Source organism: Scomber scombrus, chromosome 4 (genome assembly GCF_963691925.1).
Source record: "Scomber scombrus chromosome 4, fScoSco1.1, whole genome shotgun sequence".
In the NCBI taxonomy this organism is placed as follows: domain Eukaryota; kingdom Metazoa; phylum Chordata; class Actinopteri; order Scombriformes; family Scombridae; genus Scomber; species Scomber scombrus.
In genome coordinates, this window is record NC_084973.1 from 18,778,273 (window position 1) to 18,796,097 (window position 17,825).

The window sequence follows — 17,825 nt, forward strand, 5'->3', positions numbered from 1 at the left end:
GCTGTTAACTGCTGGAGCCTAATAATAGGCTTATGGCAGAGATGTTGTCATACAAAGAAAGAAATCTATATTGTGTATGACAGTCTTATATCCCAAAGCTGAGCATGAAATGGGTTTATCCATTTCTGTGTACGTTAGCTAACATTGCTAACTTACTGTATTGAGAATTTCTAAAATGGTGTTACTTCTGTGTATAAAATAGAATTTCAGTGCCTGATACAATAAAACATGTTGTAATTTGGTACATGTTTTTAAATTTAGCAGTTTGCGAGGAAGTTTCTTTGCCTGTCTGGTTGTATAAAAAACACAATCATAAATGCCACCACAGACACCTTGATTGCCTCTCTCTCTCTCTCTCTCTCTCTCTCTCTCTCTCTCTCTCTCTCTCTCTCTCTCTCTCTCTCTCTCTCTCTCTCTCTGTCTCTCTCTCTCTCTCTCTCTGTCTCTGTCTCTGTCTCTGTCTCTCTCTCTCTCTCTTTTGCTCTTTCTCTTGCCTATCACAAATATATTGGTATTGGCATACTGTATATGTCGTACAATATGCACCGATATTTTAAATTAAGTTAATAAGTTATTATATAGGCAGCATTTTATGTATAGTTGATCAAGTTTAATATATAGGTACATACACATTATTTTTGCTCTATCTTCTTTATTTATAGTTATAACGATCAAATTCAGTGCACTGATTTTATACAATTAAGTTTGTTGTTACACTATAAAATGTCATGCCTCCATTACATTTCATTGTGTTTGATTACCACATTTGAGGAATCATTGCAACATTTTTTGTTTATGTATATATTCTGTATATGTAAGATTATATGTCAGTATCAGAAGTTTTTACTCTCTGATATCAGTATCGGCATCAACCCCAAAATATCAGTATTGGTCGTGCCCTATATAATATGCAACATTCTCTCTGGAATAAGTACTAAGACAGTGGTACAAGTCAAGTGATTCCAGTGATTTCAGAACTTTACTACAAGCCATCATGAACATTGTTCTTGGTTTGCATGAGTTTTGTTTCAGCACCACCAGTCTGGACAGCTCCAGTGCTTTACACAGTGTAAGTTTTGCTCCACTGTACTGGAAAGAGAGTTTCAGCACCCTCACTTGGGGACAGCTCCCCAAAATGCCTCTGTTACTGTCTGACAAGAACCTTGTTGTAACAGGGGTTAATGTTGCGGTAATTGTTTTGTTTTTTTCTTCCTGTTTTTTTGTTCTTTGCAGCTTGAATGCTGACTAAAAACACCCTTCTTAGCTCAATGACAAGAAAAGGGAACAACAAGGAGGGGGGAATACTGGAATAGTCAGTTTAAGGTTTGCATTAAAAGTATGTGACATCTTGTTTGAGTAAAATATCCACCATTACCTTATTGCCATGGGAAAATATGTCTTTCTTCATTTGCACTTGACAGTCTTAACCATTAGATATACAAAGAGACCGGGGAAAGAGGGAGAGAGAGAGATGGAGGGAGAGAACGAAAGGGGGGAAAAAGGTGTGTTCCTATAATTACCCCTGAGAATCTCCTCTCAGCACCCTGAGTTAGTTCAATACCTAGGCCCCAGGCTAGGATCTACCTCTTTCTCTCAGTCTTTCTCATGTTTCCTCAATCTCTCAATCTCTGCCTGCCAGTACCCATCCCATCTCAACCACCAACCCACCCCCTGGTTTCCCCCACCCTACCTCTTTTCTTTATCCTCCTGGGTTAAAGGGAATAAAGGGTATAAAAGGATTTCATTTTATGGCTCACTTCACAAGGCTTCACTTGAGTCCAGACATTTGATAGAGATGTGAATATATCACTAATTAAAGACAATTGAAATGGTGGGGGATCCAGATTCTAGCCAGCTGTTATATGCAAATATTGCAGAGACAGTGCGCACAGAATGAGACTGGACACACAGACAACATGCAGGTCAAAGCCTTGATCACAAGTCTTATCTTTACACAGCACAGACCTTTTGTTGCCCCTAGAGAAATGTCCTAAAACCCCACATAGTTAAAGAAAGATAAAGACCAACTCTTCACTCTTTTCTGTTCTTTTCACCTCACCCTTTGTTCTCCTCTCTCGCTTGTCTCCACTTGCTGCCCTCTCGTCCAGTCTCTCCATTTTCAGATGAGCGAAACTCTGTGAGTGTATTAATTATTCACTTAAGATGAGTTTAGATCTAGCGTGTGTGTGTGTGTGTGTGTGTGTGTGTGTGTGTGTGTGTGTGTGTGTGTGTGTGTGTGTGTGTGTGTGTGTGTGTGTGTGTGTGTGTGTGTGTGTGTGTGTGTGTGTGTGTGTGTGTGTGTGTGTGTGTGTGTGTGTGGAAAGAGGAAATGATGATGTTTCTGTGCAGTGTGTGTATGTGTGATCACATTGCCATGGTTAGATTTACAGTGGCTTGGAATTAGGCTGTCTTTGGGAGATAATGCCATGTTGTTTGGATGTGCTTGGGATTAGATTGGTCCCTTTGATGCCCCAAAACACATCCCTCTCTGCCGCATTAGGCAGCCATTAACAGGCAGAAGCCAAGGGTAGGTGGACTGTTGAAGCACCTCTAAAATATCGCTAGATAAACATAAAATATAAATAAATAAGAAGGGGCATCCAATTATTAGAAGAACAGCAGTAATTCATTGCTTTCCTGGCAAAGGTGGTGATAGATAGCCCTGCGTTTTTGGCTTTCATGTGTGTGACCTGACTCTAAACTATGCAAGGACTAAATTAAGTTTCACAAGGATACAACTAATACCACTTTTACTGCAAAGGAAACTGGATTTGCAAGTACCAAACAACTAATGAGTGTAAGTATTGTTTGCATTGTCCCACATAAGGAAAACAGATGGTAATAAACATTTGTTGACTGTTGAATTTGTGTTTTATTGTTTTAAGCAAGTTTGACATTTATCAACTTTGGTCTATGTTAACAGTTAAAACCAACAAAAAAAATGCTACTTTGGTTTTGTTTATGGATGTACAAATGTCAGCTTGTGCTGATCTTTGCTCTGTTTGTTTTCTGTGTGAGAATAAATCATCTCTGTGGGTTGTTAGTGGCCATTTGAAAGTGTCTGATGGTACTCGGGCTTAATAATTGCTGTCTGGTCTTTTGTTCAGACGCACGTACAAGCTAACACACATACATGTGTACACAGACACACACAGAGGACGCACAGCAGGTTTGCTTCCGACACAGTAATGTTGGCTTTTACTGCCCTGCCACTTAATGGCTTCAGCGGAAAAATAGAAACAGAGAGGCATAGTTGCTTTTCACAATGGGAAAAATATGTGACATTAACTCACGCAAACACATCTGTGTCGACATGAATATACAAATACAGAGCTCCATCTACTTTTACCTTTTACCCCACAAGACAGACAATGTCCTTGGGAACTGGTGACAGTAGCAAGCATGCATACTAACAAGCCACCCAGCTTACACCTGAATTACTCTTTGTTTCTCTTTAAGGGTTATATGCATGTCTGTCTGCTTTTCATTACGAGTATGTATATACACTTTTAGGTTTGTAAGCTCTTTGAAATACTTTTACACATATCCTCTATAGCACCCAGATAAAATCTTATTTAGACTCCCACAGCCCTAAACACTCACCAAGGTGACTCCTCTGCCAGCTTACTCAAATGATTGGCAACAGTCATTTCAGAACAAAGGAGGAGCTTACACATTTGCTTTACAGAAATGCTTTTAATCTTATTATTAAACATTTTGTGTTTTATTACCATTGTAATTAAAGTTATATATATTAAAAATGGATGGGCGAAGTGAAAGTGTGCCATATTGTTTGGGAATTAAAATCTAATATGTGGTTTGGCAAAGTACATAGCAACCCTAACAGTTTGCAAAATCAATCAAGTGCTTAATTAATCAGTCAAAAGGGTGGTTTTCACTAACAATAACAGTGAAAACCACCTTTATAAAGCTCTGCTGTACCTGCAAGCTTTTTTCTGTTCGACTACCACACTTTATTCCCATTTTGATTGATAACGCATCAAATAGCATTTGTGCATCCTATTAAGGTTGTATATACTTCTGCTATGAAAAACGACACCTCATTCAATATTTGTAAACTTCTACAATATTTGTGTTTATAAATGTTTATCTCAAATTGTAAAAAAGAAAAAGAAAAAAAAGTCTCCAGGCTCTTTTCTGTCATTTTACTGAAAGACAAATTCTCAGTGTAAATTGGATCCTGACATTTTGTAATGTGTTTGACAAGAGATTTATTTCATGGCAATAGCAACTGCTACAAATAAGAAAATGGTTTTCAAATACATTATGTCTGTATGTGTAACTGTGTCACAGAGTTGATATGTTATTGACTCATTCTTACAATGTGTTTCCATATCAACCTTTACAAACAAGTCTCTGTTGACCTATTAAACAACTTAACATACATATGCTTTCTTCACTCGTAGCTTCTTTTTTGGCAAGCTGAAGATGCATTTGAGATGGGAAATGAGAAACCATATTGAAGTGGATACAAGACCTTTCTTCTATAGGTAATGTGCACTTATTATATTATATTATATTTTATTATTTTTATACAGTGATGTTGAGTATCCACACCATTATTCACTTGAATATTTGTCAAAAGTACCTACCCCATCAAAGGTACAGTGTGGAGTGATTGAACACTAAGGGAGCTGTAGAGCAAAATTTCATGTGTGGGTTCTCTGGTGTTTGTATCACATGTTCTACCGACACACAGTTCTGCTTGCAGCATGTGTTGGCTGCAGTAATATGCTGGAACTAGGTAGCACTGGAAATGAAGAAGACCACAAACACAAACAATGCAGGTTTCTAAATATTAAAATGTTGTACAAATGTTGTATGTGGAAAGACATTTAGTCAACCTGCTTTGTTAGTCTTTAAAGTCACAATTGACTGTTGGTCAGACAATCTGAGCACCTTAAAGATCACTAGCACACTGACATGGGAATTTGTATTTTTTATATGTGTGACTATGATTAATTAAAGAAAAGAAATATACACTGAAAATGATTGAGATTGATGAAAAGCCTAGTTGTTAATTTTGCTTAACAGAAACAACTGGACGTATGATACACTTTCTCCTTTGTGTATGCTGCAAATGCAGACTTTGTACATTTGTGTGTGTGTGACAGAGAGGTTACCTGTGTTAATTCTGTTAATTCTACTTTTTAAGCACCAATTTTGCCATTTTAATTGTTTACAGTTATCAACAGTAAAAGCTATTGGTGACAATGGATCCTCAGAGGACTCAGTATACTAGACAGTGCTCTGCAAAAATAAAATATTTCTGTAAGGCCTTAATACAATGTAAAACTTCCATTGCCTAAATGGTCTTACAATAAGGACTAAGGATTAGTCCTATAATGTTTTCATTTAAACAAGATCAAATTATCTAGAAAGTAAAATGGCAGTTGGGTAAACAGAGAGGTAAATAATCAAGAGGATGAGCTTATCGAGTATACAAGACTGCCGCTATAATGTGAAAAACCACATTCCCACTGGATTTTAAGGTTTATATAGTCCATAGTTCATCAGTGAATTTTGCTGTCTTGTATCTTAACAGGGCATTTTGGAAATCAGAAGTTGTAATCTTATAGTAATAACCTCCACATATGTACAATTTAAGTCTATTTACTGATGTCAAATGCGTGTGTATGTGTATTGATCGCAGTCTCACAGCATATATACCTATTCATCAATATCCACACTGTCCTCAGCTCCTAGTGCACCACTGATAGAGGGATTACAGTGAAGGATAAACTCTCAGCCAACACAGGGGACAGATATGGAGGTCTGAGTGCCCAGCGGCCGTCAGGTCGAAATAGGAGATTTCCAGAAATAGATGGACTATGCTGTGCAGGGATGCAATCGTCTGAGTGTCGATCATGGTAACACTTTGTCAGTCTCTTTGCTCAGCAGCAGTCTAAATATTTTCCAACATGTCAGACATTTAAACATGAACTCCAAGGTCTTACTTTATATTTAACGAACAGAAGAATCCAGTATGTTACTGGTTAATTCACGATACTAAATTCTGATAAATGTAACAGAAGGTTGAGTCTTCTCTATTGATGGCTTTCATGAATTAGTCATATCAAATTATGCAAGTTTTATTTCTGATAGAAAGTTAATGTGAGAGTGTTTGAGTACGGATGTTTGAGTGCCATAAATTCAAGTAGTGTGTGTGTGTCAGTGTGTACATTCTGTGTGTGTGTGTGTGTGTGTGTGTGTGTGTGCGTGTAATGAAAGATGTAAAAGTCATGCATATCAATCAAAGGTCTTTTAACTTGTTTAAAAATGTTTCATAGGTACAACAAAAACATCTTTAATCTGCAAAAAGTGAAAAATCGATGCTATGCGGTCTTCTCCCAGGGTCCAGCAGTCATTTCTTCAATATCACTGATATCCAGACTACATCTTTCATTTTATTTTGATGCAATCTCGAACATTGGATTTTGTACCCTTTAAGTATTTTATCTTGTTTTCATCTTCCATTTGTTCCCCACATTATCTTCCTTTTTTATTATCTCCCGTTTTTTCAGCTACAGCTCACTCACTGAACAAAAGATGTTCCCCTTCAACGTGAGTGCTTATATAAACATTTAATAATCAATATCTTCAAAAAAGGAGAAGTGAGGGCAGCTTTCACAGCATCAGTATCACTGTCAGTTTAATCTCTCATTCCTTGAATGCATACACAACAATCAGTCCAATGGTAGCCGGAGGCTATCAGCCCTCCTAATCCCTAATCCAAGGTCTGGGGCAGATTAAGAGGAACCCTGGGGACTGTCGCCCTTCAGGGAGGCAGGGATGGATACATGGATGAGTGGAGGGTGTGCATAAATAGACAAAATGATGATTGGAAAGGAAAATCATTTTTAAAGAAACGGAGATAAGATGGAGGGATAGAGTAAAATGTGAGTAAACTGAATAATAGCACTGATTAATGGGATGATGATGCAGGATTCCCGTCAAATCAAACACCATCAGAGAGGGTCATTGTCATGAGTAACTGCTAAAACTGTTAAATCAGTCCTCAATTGATGAGCCAGATCACTATATATATCATGAGTGATAACCAACAGACACCTCCATTACTGCAGTTGAAATGAGTGGATAGCTGGTGGATGTCTGCCTGAGCTGATCATGGCAGAGGTAAGGTTGGCAGATTTCCCCTCTCCTCATCTGTCTGTCTCACCGTTAGACTTCCCTCTGCATCCCCCCGCCCGCCCTGACAGGCACATCTCGTCGCTCTCTTTCTCCAAAGTAATGCCAGACAGTAGATGCACGCCCCTGCTGCTCATAGTTGCTGCCTCTTTCTCTCTCCTGGGTCTCCTCTCGCTCTCTCTCTCTCTCTCTCTCTCTCTCTCTCTCTCTCTCTCTCTCTCTCTCTCTCTCTCTCTCTCTCTCCCTCCCTTCCCTTCCCTTCTCTCTCTCTCTCTTTCTCCCTCCCTTCCCTCTCTCTCTCTCTCTCTCTCTCTCTCTCTCTCTCTCTCTCTCTCTCTCTCTCTCTCTCTCTCTCTCTCTCTCCCTCTCTCCCTCCCACACGGACGCGGCATACCTCCTCTTCACCCTGCGTGCAGGGGCTAACGCGAGTACCCGCATACGGAGTGCGGAGTGCGGATCGTGGAGTGTCGTTGCGCGCATCCTGTTAATTTTTGTCCAAACAGCCTAGCCTGCATTTTCCCTTCCTGGCGCAGAAAAGAAGAGTGGCTTTGGAGCTCTCTTTCATTGTATGTGTAAGAACCCTCTCCATCCCGGTCTTTCTACAGGAAACTAGAGACTATTTCGGAATATGGTACCTCTCCGTTTTAATGCCATGTGACAAGGCTTTTCATCATTTGGCATTTGTTTCCCCTCCAACAAAAGTCGCTTGGTTTCTCTTTGTATTCTGGCGTTGGTGATATCTAAAGGCGGGCTCAGTGAAGGAAAATTAAAAAGCCCCTGGGGAAAATGGAAGTTTTGGCCGTTGGCTTGGTCCGCTGAGACTGCTGCTGCTGGTGGTTTGGTGATTGGTGCAGGGGGGGGGGAACTGCGTCGCCAGGTCGGAAAGGCTGGGAATCACGGGTCATTATAACAAGACCTGCATCTCAAGATAACTAGGTTTTCCCTTTTGTTGTCGAATAGTTACAGATTTATTCATTGAAATGAACGTCCACATCACCCAGCTCCTCAATTCGTCTTAACGCGTCGGCGTTTGGATGCGGTTGGTTTTCTCTGCGGCTCAGCGCCCCTCTGCTCGCCCAGACTATGATTTAACGTTGGGAGGAATTTCAACAGGGCATCACTCCGTGACTACCCGGGAATCTCCTACTTATTTTTTCCTCTACAGACAAGCATCACACTACAACGTCAAGAGAAGAACATATCAAGGCAGAGATTACAGGGAATTTCCTTGACCGCCTTACAGATGGACTAAAGCTTCGGTTTTCGGGATTTGAACTCTGTTCGCTCTCACCCAGAGAGCTCTGGTTTTCTTTGGTTTTGGGGGGGGGATATCTCTGGACAACATGAAAGTTATCTCGGCTATGTTGCTCATTGCCGTTTTTTGGAGCCAGGAGTGGAAGTCGACGCTCTCTGATTCAATCATCCACATCGGTGAGTTCCTGCGCTTTTTCTCATCTGATTCTCGGCCACAATAAGGCTCTCTGTGCGTCTCTCAGGAAACAGATTGGAGGTTTCAGCTTTGATATGCGCTGCGCTGCTTGAATCGCAGCATTGCTGACGATCTCTTTGACGCCCTCTGCCATTTAGTGGGGATTTTCTATGAATGTAGATTATTGCATTCACGACAGAATCACCACACTTTAAATAGATTTTCAAGCTGAATTGTTGGGGATAATAACGAACTTGTATGTGCCTATAGTCTATGTTATGCGCCATTGTGCATAACCGTTGCAAATTAAGTTTGCAGTTGAGTTGGACGATTATTGAGCATTCATTAAATACATATGCCCCTGATAATGGCTTTGTAGTCGTTTACTTCTGGTGGTTACAATTAATAGACACATTAATTGATGGATGAAGGCAGGGAATACAAACTAAAGGATCTGCACTTGCTGAGTACCACGCATCTCCAGATTTTCATATATAATGGCTGTGTGAAAAACAGGTGGTTTGGGATGGCGTGATGTTGCCCTGCATGGCAGAGGGATTATCCGGGGTTGCAGCAGATTTTCTACTTACATTTTCCTGAAGCACAATGGCATTACCACCTTCCATCGTAAGCTACTGCAGTGCCAGGAAAAAAAGACATTTATGTCCTAACGTCTTTTCTGCCTTCCACCACCACCGGCAAAGTGTGGCACTGTCGTGTTGAGTGTGATTTCGACATCAGGGAGCGTATTCTTGCAGGCGGTGTGTAATAGCGCCTCTGGCTCCGGCTATAGATTGGAAGAGAGAGGGAGAGAAGGAGGGAGAGAGAGAATGATGACGCTGGAGAGCGTATCTTGCAGGATGAGATGAGGACGCGAGGTGGTGGTGGGCACACATGATCGTTGCACAACTCGGTGGCCTCGAATGGGCAATAGACTAGAGAGAGAGCAGTGTGTAGGTCCGTGCTCGAGAATGACGTCCAATCACACACACACACACACACACACACACACACACACACACACACACACACACACACACACACACACACACACACACACACACACACACACACACACACACAAAGATAAGCACCTGTCCATGTTGAACTGTTTGTGACTGCATTATGCACATGGCGAAGACCAGATCCATATTTTAACACTCGTGCACACTCAAACACACATGTAACAACCCATCAATCTAACCTACTGCATTATGCTGGCAGCCGGTTAGGACTGGCCAGTTTGATCCATCTAGACCCTGGCCAGCTGATTTACAGAGCAGACCCCAGGCCAATTTAGCAGCTATCTGGACATAGTCTGCCAGGAGCTATATCAGTCTGAGGTTTTCTCTGGGCTGCAGACCAAGGGGGTGCTTCATATCAGACTTACAACAGCAGCTTGGCCAAATGAATAGGATTAACACAGGTCGAGTTGACTGTGGAGTGAATGTGAATCATCTAATTTGCAGGCAATGGAAAATGGTGGCATGCCAATCAAACCAAATATTACATACACTACCAGTGATGAACTCGTAGTTTGGTTTCCAAATTGTTAATGTTTTTATGGGAAGGTAATAATAGCATACGTTAGTGCAGCAGCTACTGTAGACTTGAGGAGTACTTGTCAAGTTACAAGTGTGCAGAAGCCTCATCCTACATATAGAGCTGTATGCTGTGGTTCTGGCACTGAGGGGGGCTGCAGTATAATCCACTGGTTAGACAGATCACCCTCTGACTGGATGGTTTGATCCCAGCAGCAGCTAACTGTTCTACAAGTGTCTCACAGCAAGACACTGAAACCGTACCTGCTCACTGACTGTAAGTTGCTTTAGATAACAGCGTTAGAGATGTGACTCTTTGCTTATGATACATTTTTCTCACCAAGAATAAGACAGACCATCAGCTATGTAGGTCCACTGCACTGAAGTTCTTGTCAGCTACTGAAACTAGGTCAAGGTTCTCTATATGTATACTGCCTGGTCTATACTCTTTCTATCTAAGCTAACAGGGACTATAATGCAGATTCTAGACGTGGTGTCTCACTTAATCTAGCTTCTCAGTATAGACTCACATATCTTCGGCAATAACATGTATTCTGACTGATGATCTTGCCTGTGGAGAGACAATGAATAAAGACTAAATTATACATAAGAATATTTAAAACATATTTATATTTAGTCAGTCTCTGCAACATTTTAGCCAAAAGCAACTGATCAGTGCCCAGAAAATACAAACAGAGACAGCATACTCAACAACAAACAGCCCTTTAATCCTATTCAGCGCTTATGTGTTTGTCAGTCTGTCTATATTTATACACAGAGGGAAAAAAAGAATAAAGGTGGATAGATGTATATTGTGAGGAATTGTGTTAGACTAGTCAGTGGATAAAATTAGGCTGTACAGACATGGGATTTACAGAAGTAGAATCTCTCAAATCACCTCCAGTTTGCAACATAATCCATACAAATCCCAGATATATGTTTGAGGAGCAAGTTTAGTGACATGGATAATGAGAAAACCCAGCTATTCCTCCTTGACCCTGTAGTGGAAACCAGGCCAGTGAGTGTTTTCCAATTAGTAGAAAAGACAATGAAGGCAGTGTGTAGTTTATTGGTTGGCTTAAATTATTCCTGGTTAGTCACAACTCTATTCAAGCATTGGTACCCCCCCCACCGCCCCCCCCCCGGATAAACAAGTGCAACTGTATGTGAGCATCTGTGTTTGCGTGTGTTAAGAGGACAAAGGATAAGTTTGGGCGGTTGGCTGATGTGATTTCAGTCCTTGCACCTTTTCTCTCTCCTCTACACCTTATTTCCAATCAATAGTTCATTTCCCTGCTAGCCGCAACTACTTTTAATCACAATAAAACGCTATCACCCCAAAAACAATGCTTCTCTTTTAAAGTCGAAACGCGTATAGGAAGAAGCATTATGAATCTTTATTTTAGTTAGAGAAGTAGAAGCCATGTACAATATTGTGGTATCTGCATGTCAGAATTTAACGTTTTGCAAGATGATATCATTTATATCCGTATAGACTCTCAGTGGGTTTTTTTCCACTCCATCTTCTCTCTTATTTATTCAATACTGACCTGTCTATGTGTGCTTTTGTGTGTGCATCATATTGACTTAGGACTGCATGAGAAAGGAAAAAAAAAGTACTATACCCAGTAGGGACATCACATTGCCAGAAGTAATCCCTCTTTAATCTCTTTGTTGCTGCTAAAGATGGAATGGGGGAAAGAGAGAGAGAGAGATAGACAGGCAAAGAGAGATGTATATCAAGGCAAGGCAAGGCAGCTTTATTTGTATAGAACATGTCATACACTGGCAATTCATAGTGCTGTAGAGACTAATAAAATACACTAGAGGTAAAATATGTACAATTAAAAACTGCAAAACTGACATGAAGAGATAACATACTTGAAAAGTAAACTACTGCAGTTCAAATAAAGTGAAATAGTAAAGATACAATAACAAAAAATACTCCCATTTCAGATGTACCTTGTGATGAACCCATATGCTGTATCCCCTCTTCTTACTGATTCTACTCTTGATCTGATATTTATGTGGGATCTCACTGCCTAAGACAGACCCCCCAAACATACACACACACACACACACACACACACACACACACACACACACACACACACACACACACACACACACACACACACACACACACACACACACACAGACTGTTTACTCTTGTGCATGTAAGCATTACCCAACATTACAAGACAAATGAAAATTCCTACTTGCCCGTGTAAGCTCTGTTGGGAAAAGATTAAATGGATGCTATTTAAAAGACAAGTTTTAGCCATTACAGGGTAGAGTAGGCAGTGTAAAAGTGGTTGGAGTCTGGGCTTTTCTTACATCAGCCGGAGATTTCAGCAGCTACAATAAACCGATTCATAACTTTGTAATTGGGCCATTGGCCTGTTCATGCTACATTTAGACCGATCCATCTAATGCACTCATATCTTTCAATCAAAACCGATTTTCTGATTCAAATCGATTATTTGTCACACTCCTATAGGCTACCTAATTATTTTGTATGATTTGGGCTGAAGGAAGCATATAGACACTAAACAAGAGAGGTCCCAAGATGGACCCCTGTGGAACTCTGCAGGTCATCAAAGAGGATGGAAGACAGAAAGTAAATACAGGGACCACAAAATAGAAACTATACTTTGTGTTGTCATCTTTGTTTTTACCACAAATCTGTACCATCTATCATGTAGCTACCAATATTACTGTGATATTAACAACAGTGGCTGGCAGACGTTTTCATCTTCCACTGTCCAGGCATTCAATGTAATTTGAGCTGCTGAGGAGCTGGCACTACTGCCTCATCCCTGTCTCTGTCCCTCTTTCTCTCACTAATGATCAGCATGCAGAAGGAATGGGGGAGTCTGCTTGCCTGTTAGCCCTCTCGGCATCGTGTGCTGCATGGCAATGGGCCTCTGCTTTATGAGGGTCGCTCGTATATATTCTGCACGTGTGTGTGTGTGTGTGTGTGTGTGTGTGTGTGTGTGTGTGTGTGTGTGTGTGTGTGTGTGTATTAAAGAGAGATATACAGATAGACAGAGAGTATGGCAGTATGTGTTCTGTGCGCTGTTGATTAGTTATGCTCAAACAGTCACTGTGATTTATACAGCCAGATTAAGTCCTCACTTCAGAGTCACACTGGTTTTTAGCCATGCAGTGTGTCAGAGTGCATCCACTGGCTCACCATGCATCAGAGATGAGTGAGAGAAGCCAGTGAGAAAGCCTGATTCAAATGTTTGGCCTCTCTCTCTCTCTCTCTCTCTCTCTCTCTCTCTCTCTCTTTCTCTCTCTCTCTCTCTCTCTCTCTCTCTCTCTCTCTCTCTCTCTCTCTCTCTCTCTCTCTTTCAGGCACACGCATACCAATCACTTACAGTGTATTGGATTTGTCCAGGCTGTACTTCATGAGTTTTAAAGCTTGGTCTGAGCCAACAGATTACTATCATTCATAGCTGTTCACACATTTCAAATGCCAAGGGCATGGAATATTCAAATGAATATGAAATGGCTACATGTGACGTTATGTCTTTATTCACCAAAGCCACATATTACAGATGCCTCAATTGTTATGTTTTTTGCCTCACTATTTTGCTCTTGGCTAGATCAAAGCAATATAGCAATTGAATGGATGAAGAGGAAAAGATGGATGACTAGATTTATTTTGTCTTTGATTCAGTCAGCATTTTTAAGGCTATAAAATTGAGCAATTAATAATGGAGGGAAGTGTGTTAATTCTTGAGAGAGCCAATTTTGCCACAATTTCTCTCTTTCAATCTGATCTGCTTGCAGGCTCTATCTATTATACCTGAAGTCATTGTAAAAGACTCAGTTGGCTTCATTTATGTTTTATTTGTATGGGACACGCTGTAAATAAATGCATGAGAGAACACCTCATACTATGTGCATCAGTTTTTACCATTTGGTACTACTAAATAATGTCTGGTCCAGATTTTTGTTGAATCATTGATAAATTAGATTCATTGCTGTCATCTCATTTTGAAAAAAGCAGCTGTGCAAAACTTCTCAAGTACTTCCTGTGCTGTGACGATGTAGGAATACTGAGAGGGAAACTGAGCAGAGGAGGAAACACAGAAAAGTGGATTCTGTGAGGGATTCAGTCGAACAGGTTGTGTTATCTCTGCAGTCATTTCTTACATTGTAGACACTTCATTCTGACAAGTATCTTTTTGAAAGTGTCTGCCCATTCCCTAACAGTTTCCATGCACAACTTCTCAGATGGTCCTGTGTTACAGATTAAAAGACTTCACAAAACCTTTAATACTTGATGTTCTGCAAAATGCAGGAGAGAGAACAGTGAGAAAAAGCTCAGTTCAGTTAAGGTGCCATGGAAGGAAATGAAGGATGGGCAAGGAGATTTTTGAATCTATGCAGTGTGTGTGGGGGTTTCTGTCCCTAAACAGTGGAGAGAGAGGAGAGTGGAGGGAATGATTTGTGTAATTTAGATGGAAGTTGAAAGACAGAATGAGGGGTTTCGATTATTTTTTGGGGGAGGGGGTAGTGGGGAGAAAGACATAGAGGGAGACTTGTCCTAGCATGGCCTAATTTTTCTTTCACTTGTGCTATTTTTGTCTTTTCCATGGAGAAGGATTTCTAAACATCTCAGTGTGTGTAAATGGCTGTTCCTGCCTGGTTTTATCTACGAGTTTCACAGCTGTCAACACTGCTTCTTCTTTTGAACTACCAACTTCTGTTTGTGTGTGTGGCCACGTGTATCTTAATCTGCAGTTATGCACCGATTCAGAAAAGTGGGGGCTATGTGTATTAAATGCTTCATATCTTTTGAGTTATGTATCAATGAATGCTGACAGATGTGCTGGCCCATGCTATCTTTGACTGGAAAGATTTAGCACCTCATATTTCTGTGTGAATGTACACTGGTTTTTTGTGTGTGTGCGACGATGATTCACAGTGTAGCAAACTGTGTGTCTCGTTTTTGTATGTTTGTGATATTTGAGACTGTTGTACATCCTCTTGTGAAGGTGAGAGACAGACAGCAGTTCTGACGTCTCTACTTGGTCACTGAGGCAGAACCCTTAACCAGGCCACAGAGACAGAGAGACAATATGTGTGTGCGTTACTGAAGCTGAGATAGACTGACAGGTAGCTGTGAGAAGAAGTATGATTGGTTGTCTGAGGTTGACTGCAGATGTAGGTGAGGAGAGACAGCACAGACCTGCCGAAGGTGCTTCATCTCACCGCAGCAGTCAGCGATGCAGGTAGAACAGACCAGATGGCCTGGGAAGGACTTGTACAACACAGGCCCCTGTTCCTGGATGATTGTATTGTGTGTTTGTGTTTATCCAATCGACACATACAGAGTCACACACGCCTAATGTCATTTCAGGACAAGAACCTGTGTTGTTCACCAGAACAACTGTCAACTTTCTTTTTGTAAAAGTTGACTTAAACAGTGCCTGTGAGCATAAATGCATGCATATAGAGCGCAGACACCAACACTGTAACACTGTAAAAATGTAAGAGCTCTTGCTTTATACTCTTTACATTGTGCACACATTTTCTTTTTATGGCCAATGTTTCCTTTTCCTTTGATTGCAGAAAAACACTTGCAGTGGCTGGAAGTTTATTTTTCACACAAACGGCAACCACTTCAGAGGCCTGGTTTAGTATATAGACTGAGTTTACTGAATATTATGAATTCTTTTATCCAGTAAAATGTGTTTATTGGATAAAATAATTGAGTAAATTCGGGAATAGAATAGACTTGTGCTTCTGAACATGGTCAGTGAACACAATTTTGCACCATAATATATTATATTTAAGCACACACGCACACATTTCTACACATTTCTATGGCATATATTGTATGTATATATTCTCTATGTAGGTGTAAATGTCCTTGTCTGGTGTTCCTCCATTCTTTATTGCCTACATTCTTACTTCTTACAGTAGAGTGAATATTTACAGCTGCTGTTTCTTCACTCTTTTTTTTTGCTGACACGAATGCTGTTTTAGTCTTGCAACAATCTGTGCTGTGCCCCACTGGGGCACAGGGTGCCCTAGATGTGCATAAAATGTGTTTAATGTATATGCTGTATTTGTGTGGAACATCTCAGGCTTGCATGTGCGTAAGCTTGTGTAGGCATTAAGCAGCGTGCGCACTGCCTGCACTTATATGCATTTCAAAATGCATGTTTGTGAGCTTGTCTCCTGACTGATCTATGTGTGTATGGGCACACGCCTGCTAGTGCGGGTGTGTAGTTATGGGTCTTCATGCATGTGCGTGTATGTCAATGCCAGCTTGCCGAAAGTGCCTCTTTATCTCTGAGATATTTTCTTTACAACCAGTCATGGGCAGACTGCTTTTTCATAGCACTATAAAACACAGAAAGCATGGAATTGGCAAGTTTCTTCTACAGTGTACATGGGGGCAAATAAGCATGCGCACTTCCACACACACAAAGGCACAGAAAAAAAATACCAGAGTCACACACAGGTTAAAAAAATCTGCACATATATAGCTCTTTTAAAGCCAAGTCTATCCTTCCTCCAGTAATTCTTAAATGATTTATTGAACAGTAAAGCATGGAGATAGTTGGCCGTGAACATCATTGTACTGGAGCCTTTCAAATATGAGTACACTGAAAACTAAATCTTGCTTCACTTTGGCTTCAAGAACACCCACCTCCACCCACTAACACACACAGAAATCAACTAAATGTTCCACTATCACAATGAGCATATGAGCTTAAATAATATTTTCAAATAGTAGAAATGTAAAGCCAAGTGTTGTGTAGGTCAGTAAAATTACAACCTAACAAGAAATACAATTAATAATATTTAATTGCCCAAGGTTTCTGAGAAAGTTAACAGCTACAGAAATCTATGTAGAAGTTTCTTTTAGTTTGTGTTTTGAATATTGGTACAGTATTTTCTAATGCGTTGCACCGTACAGCATAGCCTCTGCCTGTCAAAATTGGAAGATTTACTGTCTTAATTAATTTGTCACATCAAAAAAGATCATGCCTGTTAATTGGTACAGTTTATTAGTACTAAACACAGGGTTTTAAATCCCTAATTTTATCACACCTTAACTGCCAATGTTCACAATACTCCCACAGAGTAGCAAAGATGCCAAAAATGAACAAGATTCAGTTTTCTTTAGGGCTGCAATTAAGAAATTATTTTCATTATCGATTAGAATGCCAATTATTTTCTCAATTAATCATTTGGTATGTAAAACATCAGCAGACAGTGAAAAATAACCATCCAAGTTTCTCAGATCCTAAGGGGTCGTCTTCAAATGTTTGTTTTTTTCCGGCCAACAATCAGAACGTGGAACATGTTCATTTTTGGCATTTTAATACAACAAAATGGTTGCTAAAAAAAGAAAAGAGAAAAGAGACTTTCTCTTATTTGCAGATGACATTTTGGCAAATATCTATTAAGATATACAGTGCCAGTCAAAAGTTTGGACACACCAAACTTTTGACTGGTAATTTATATGTATACGAATTACCGATACATTTTTTAAAAAGCTAATCTGTTGTCGATATCTGATGAGAATGCATTTCCATTTATTTTGTTCTCAACATGGACTGTGTACCTGCATGAAACCAAAGTCTGCTCAAAAGTGATTGGTCAATACTACTCAGACCACTAACAGATTACAACCAGAAGGCTTTCAGTATCAACTT

The 17,825-nt window shown here is 40.2% G+C and overlaps 1 protein-coding gene across 1 annotated transcript in view; it reads left to right on the top strand.

The window, feature by feature from the left end:
* Positions 1–8,513: 8,513 nt before the first annotated feature.
* grid2 (glutamate receptor, ionotropic, delta 2) overlaps positions 8,514–17,825 on the top strand; it is a 535,908-nt gene continuing 526,596 nt past the window's right edge. Inside the window, exon 1 of the mRNA XM_062417751.1 lies at positions 8,514–8,601. Coding sequence (XP_062273735.1) covers positions 8,514–8,601 — 88 coding nt within the window. The remainder of the gene's footprint in view (positions 8,602–17,825) is intronic.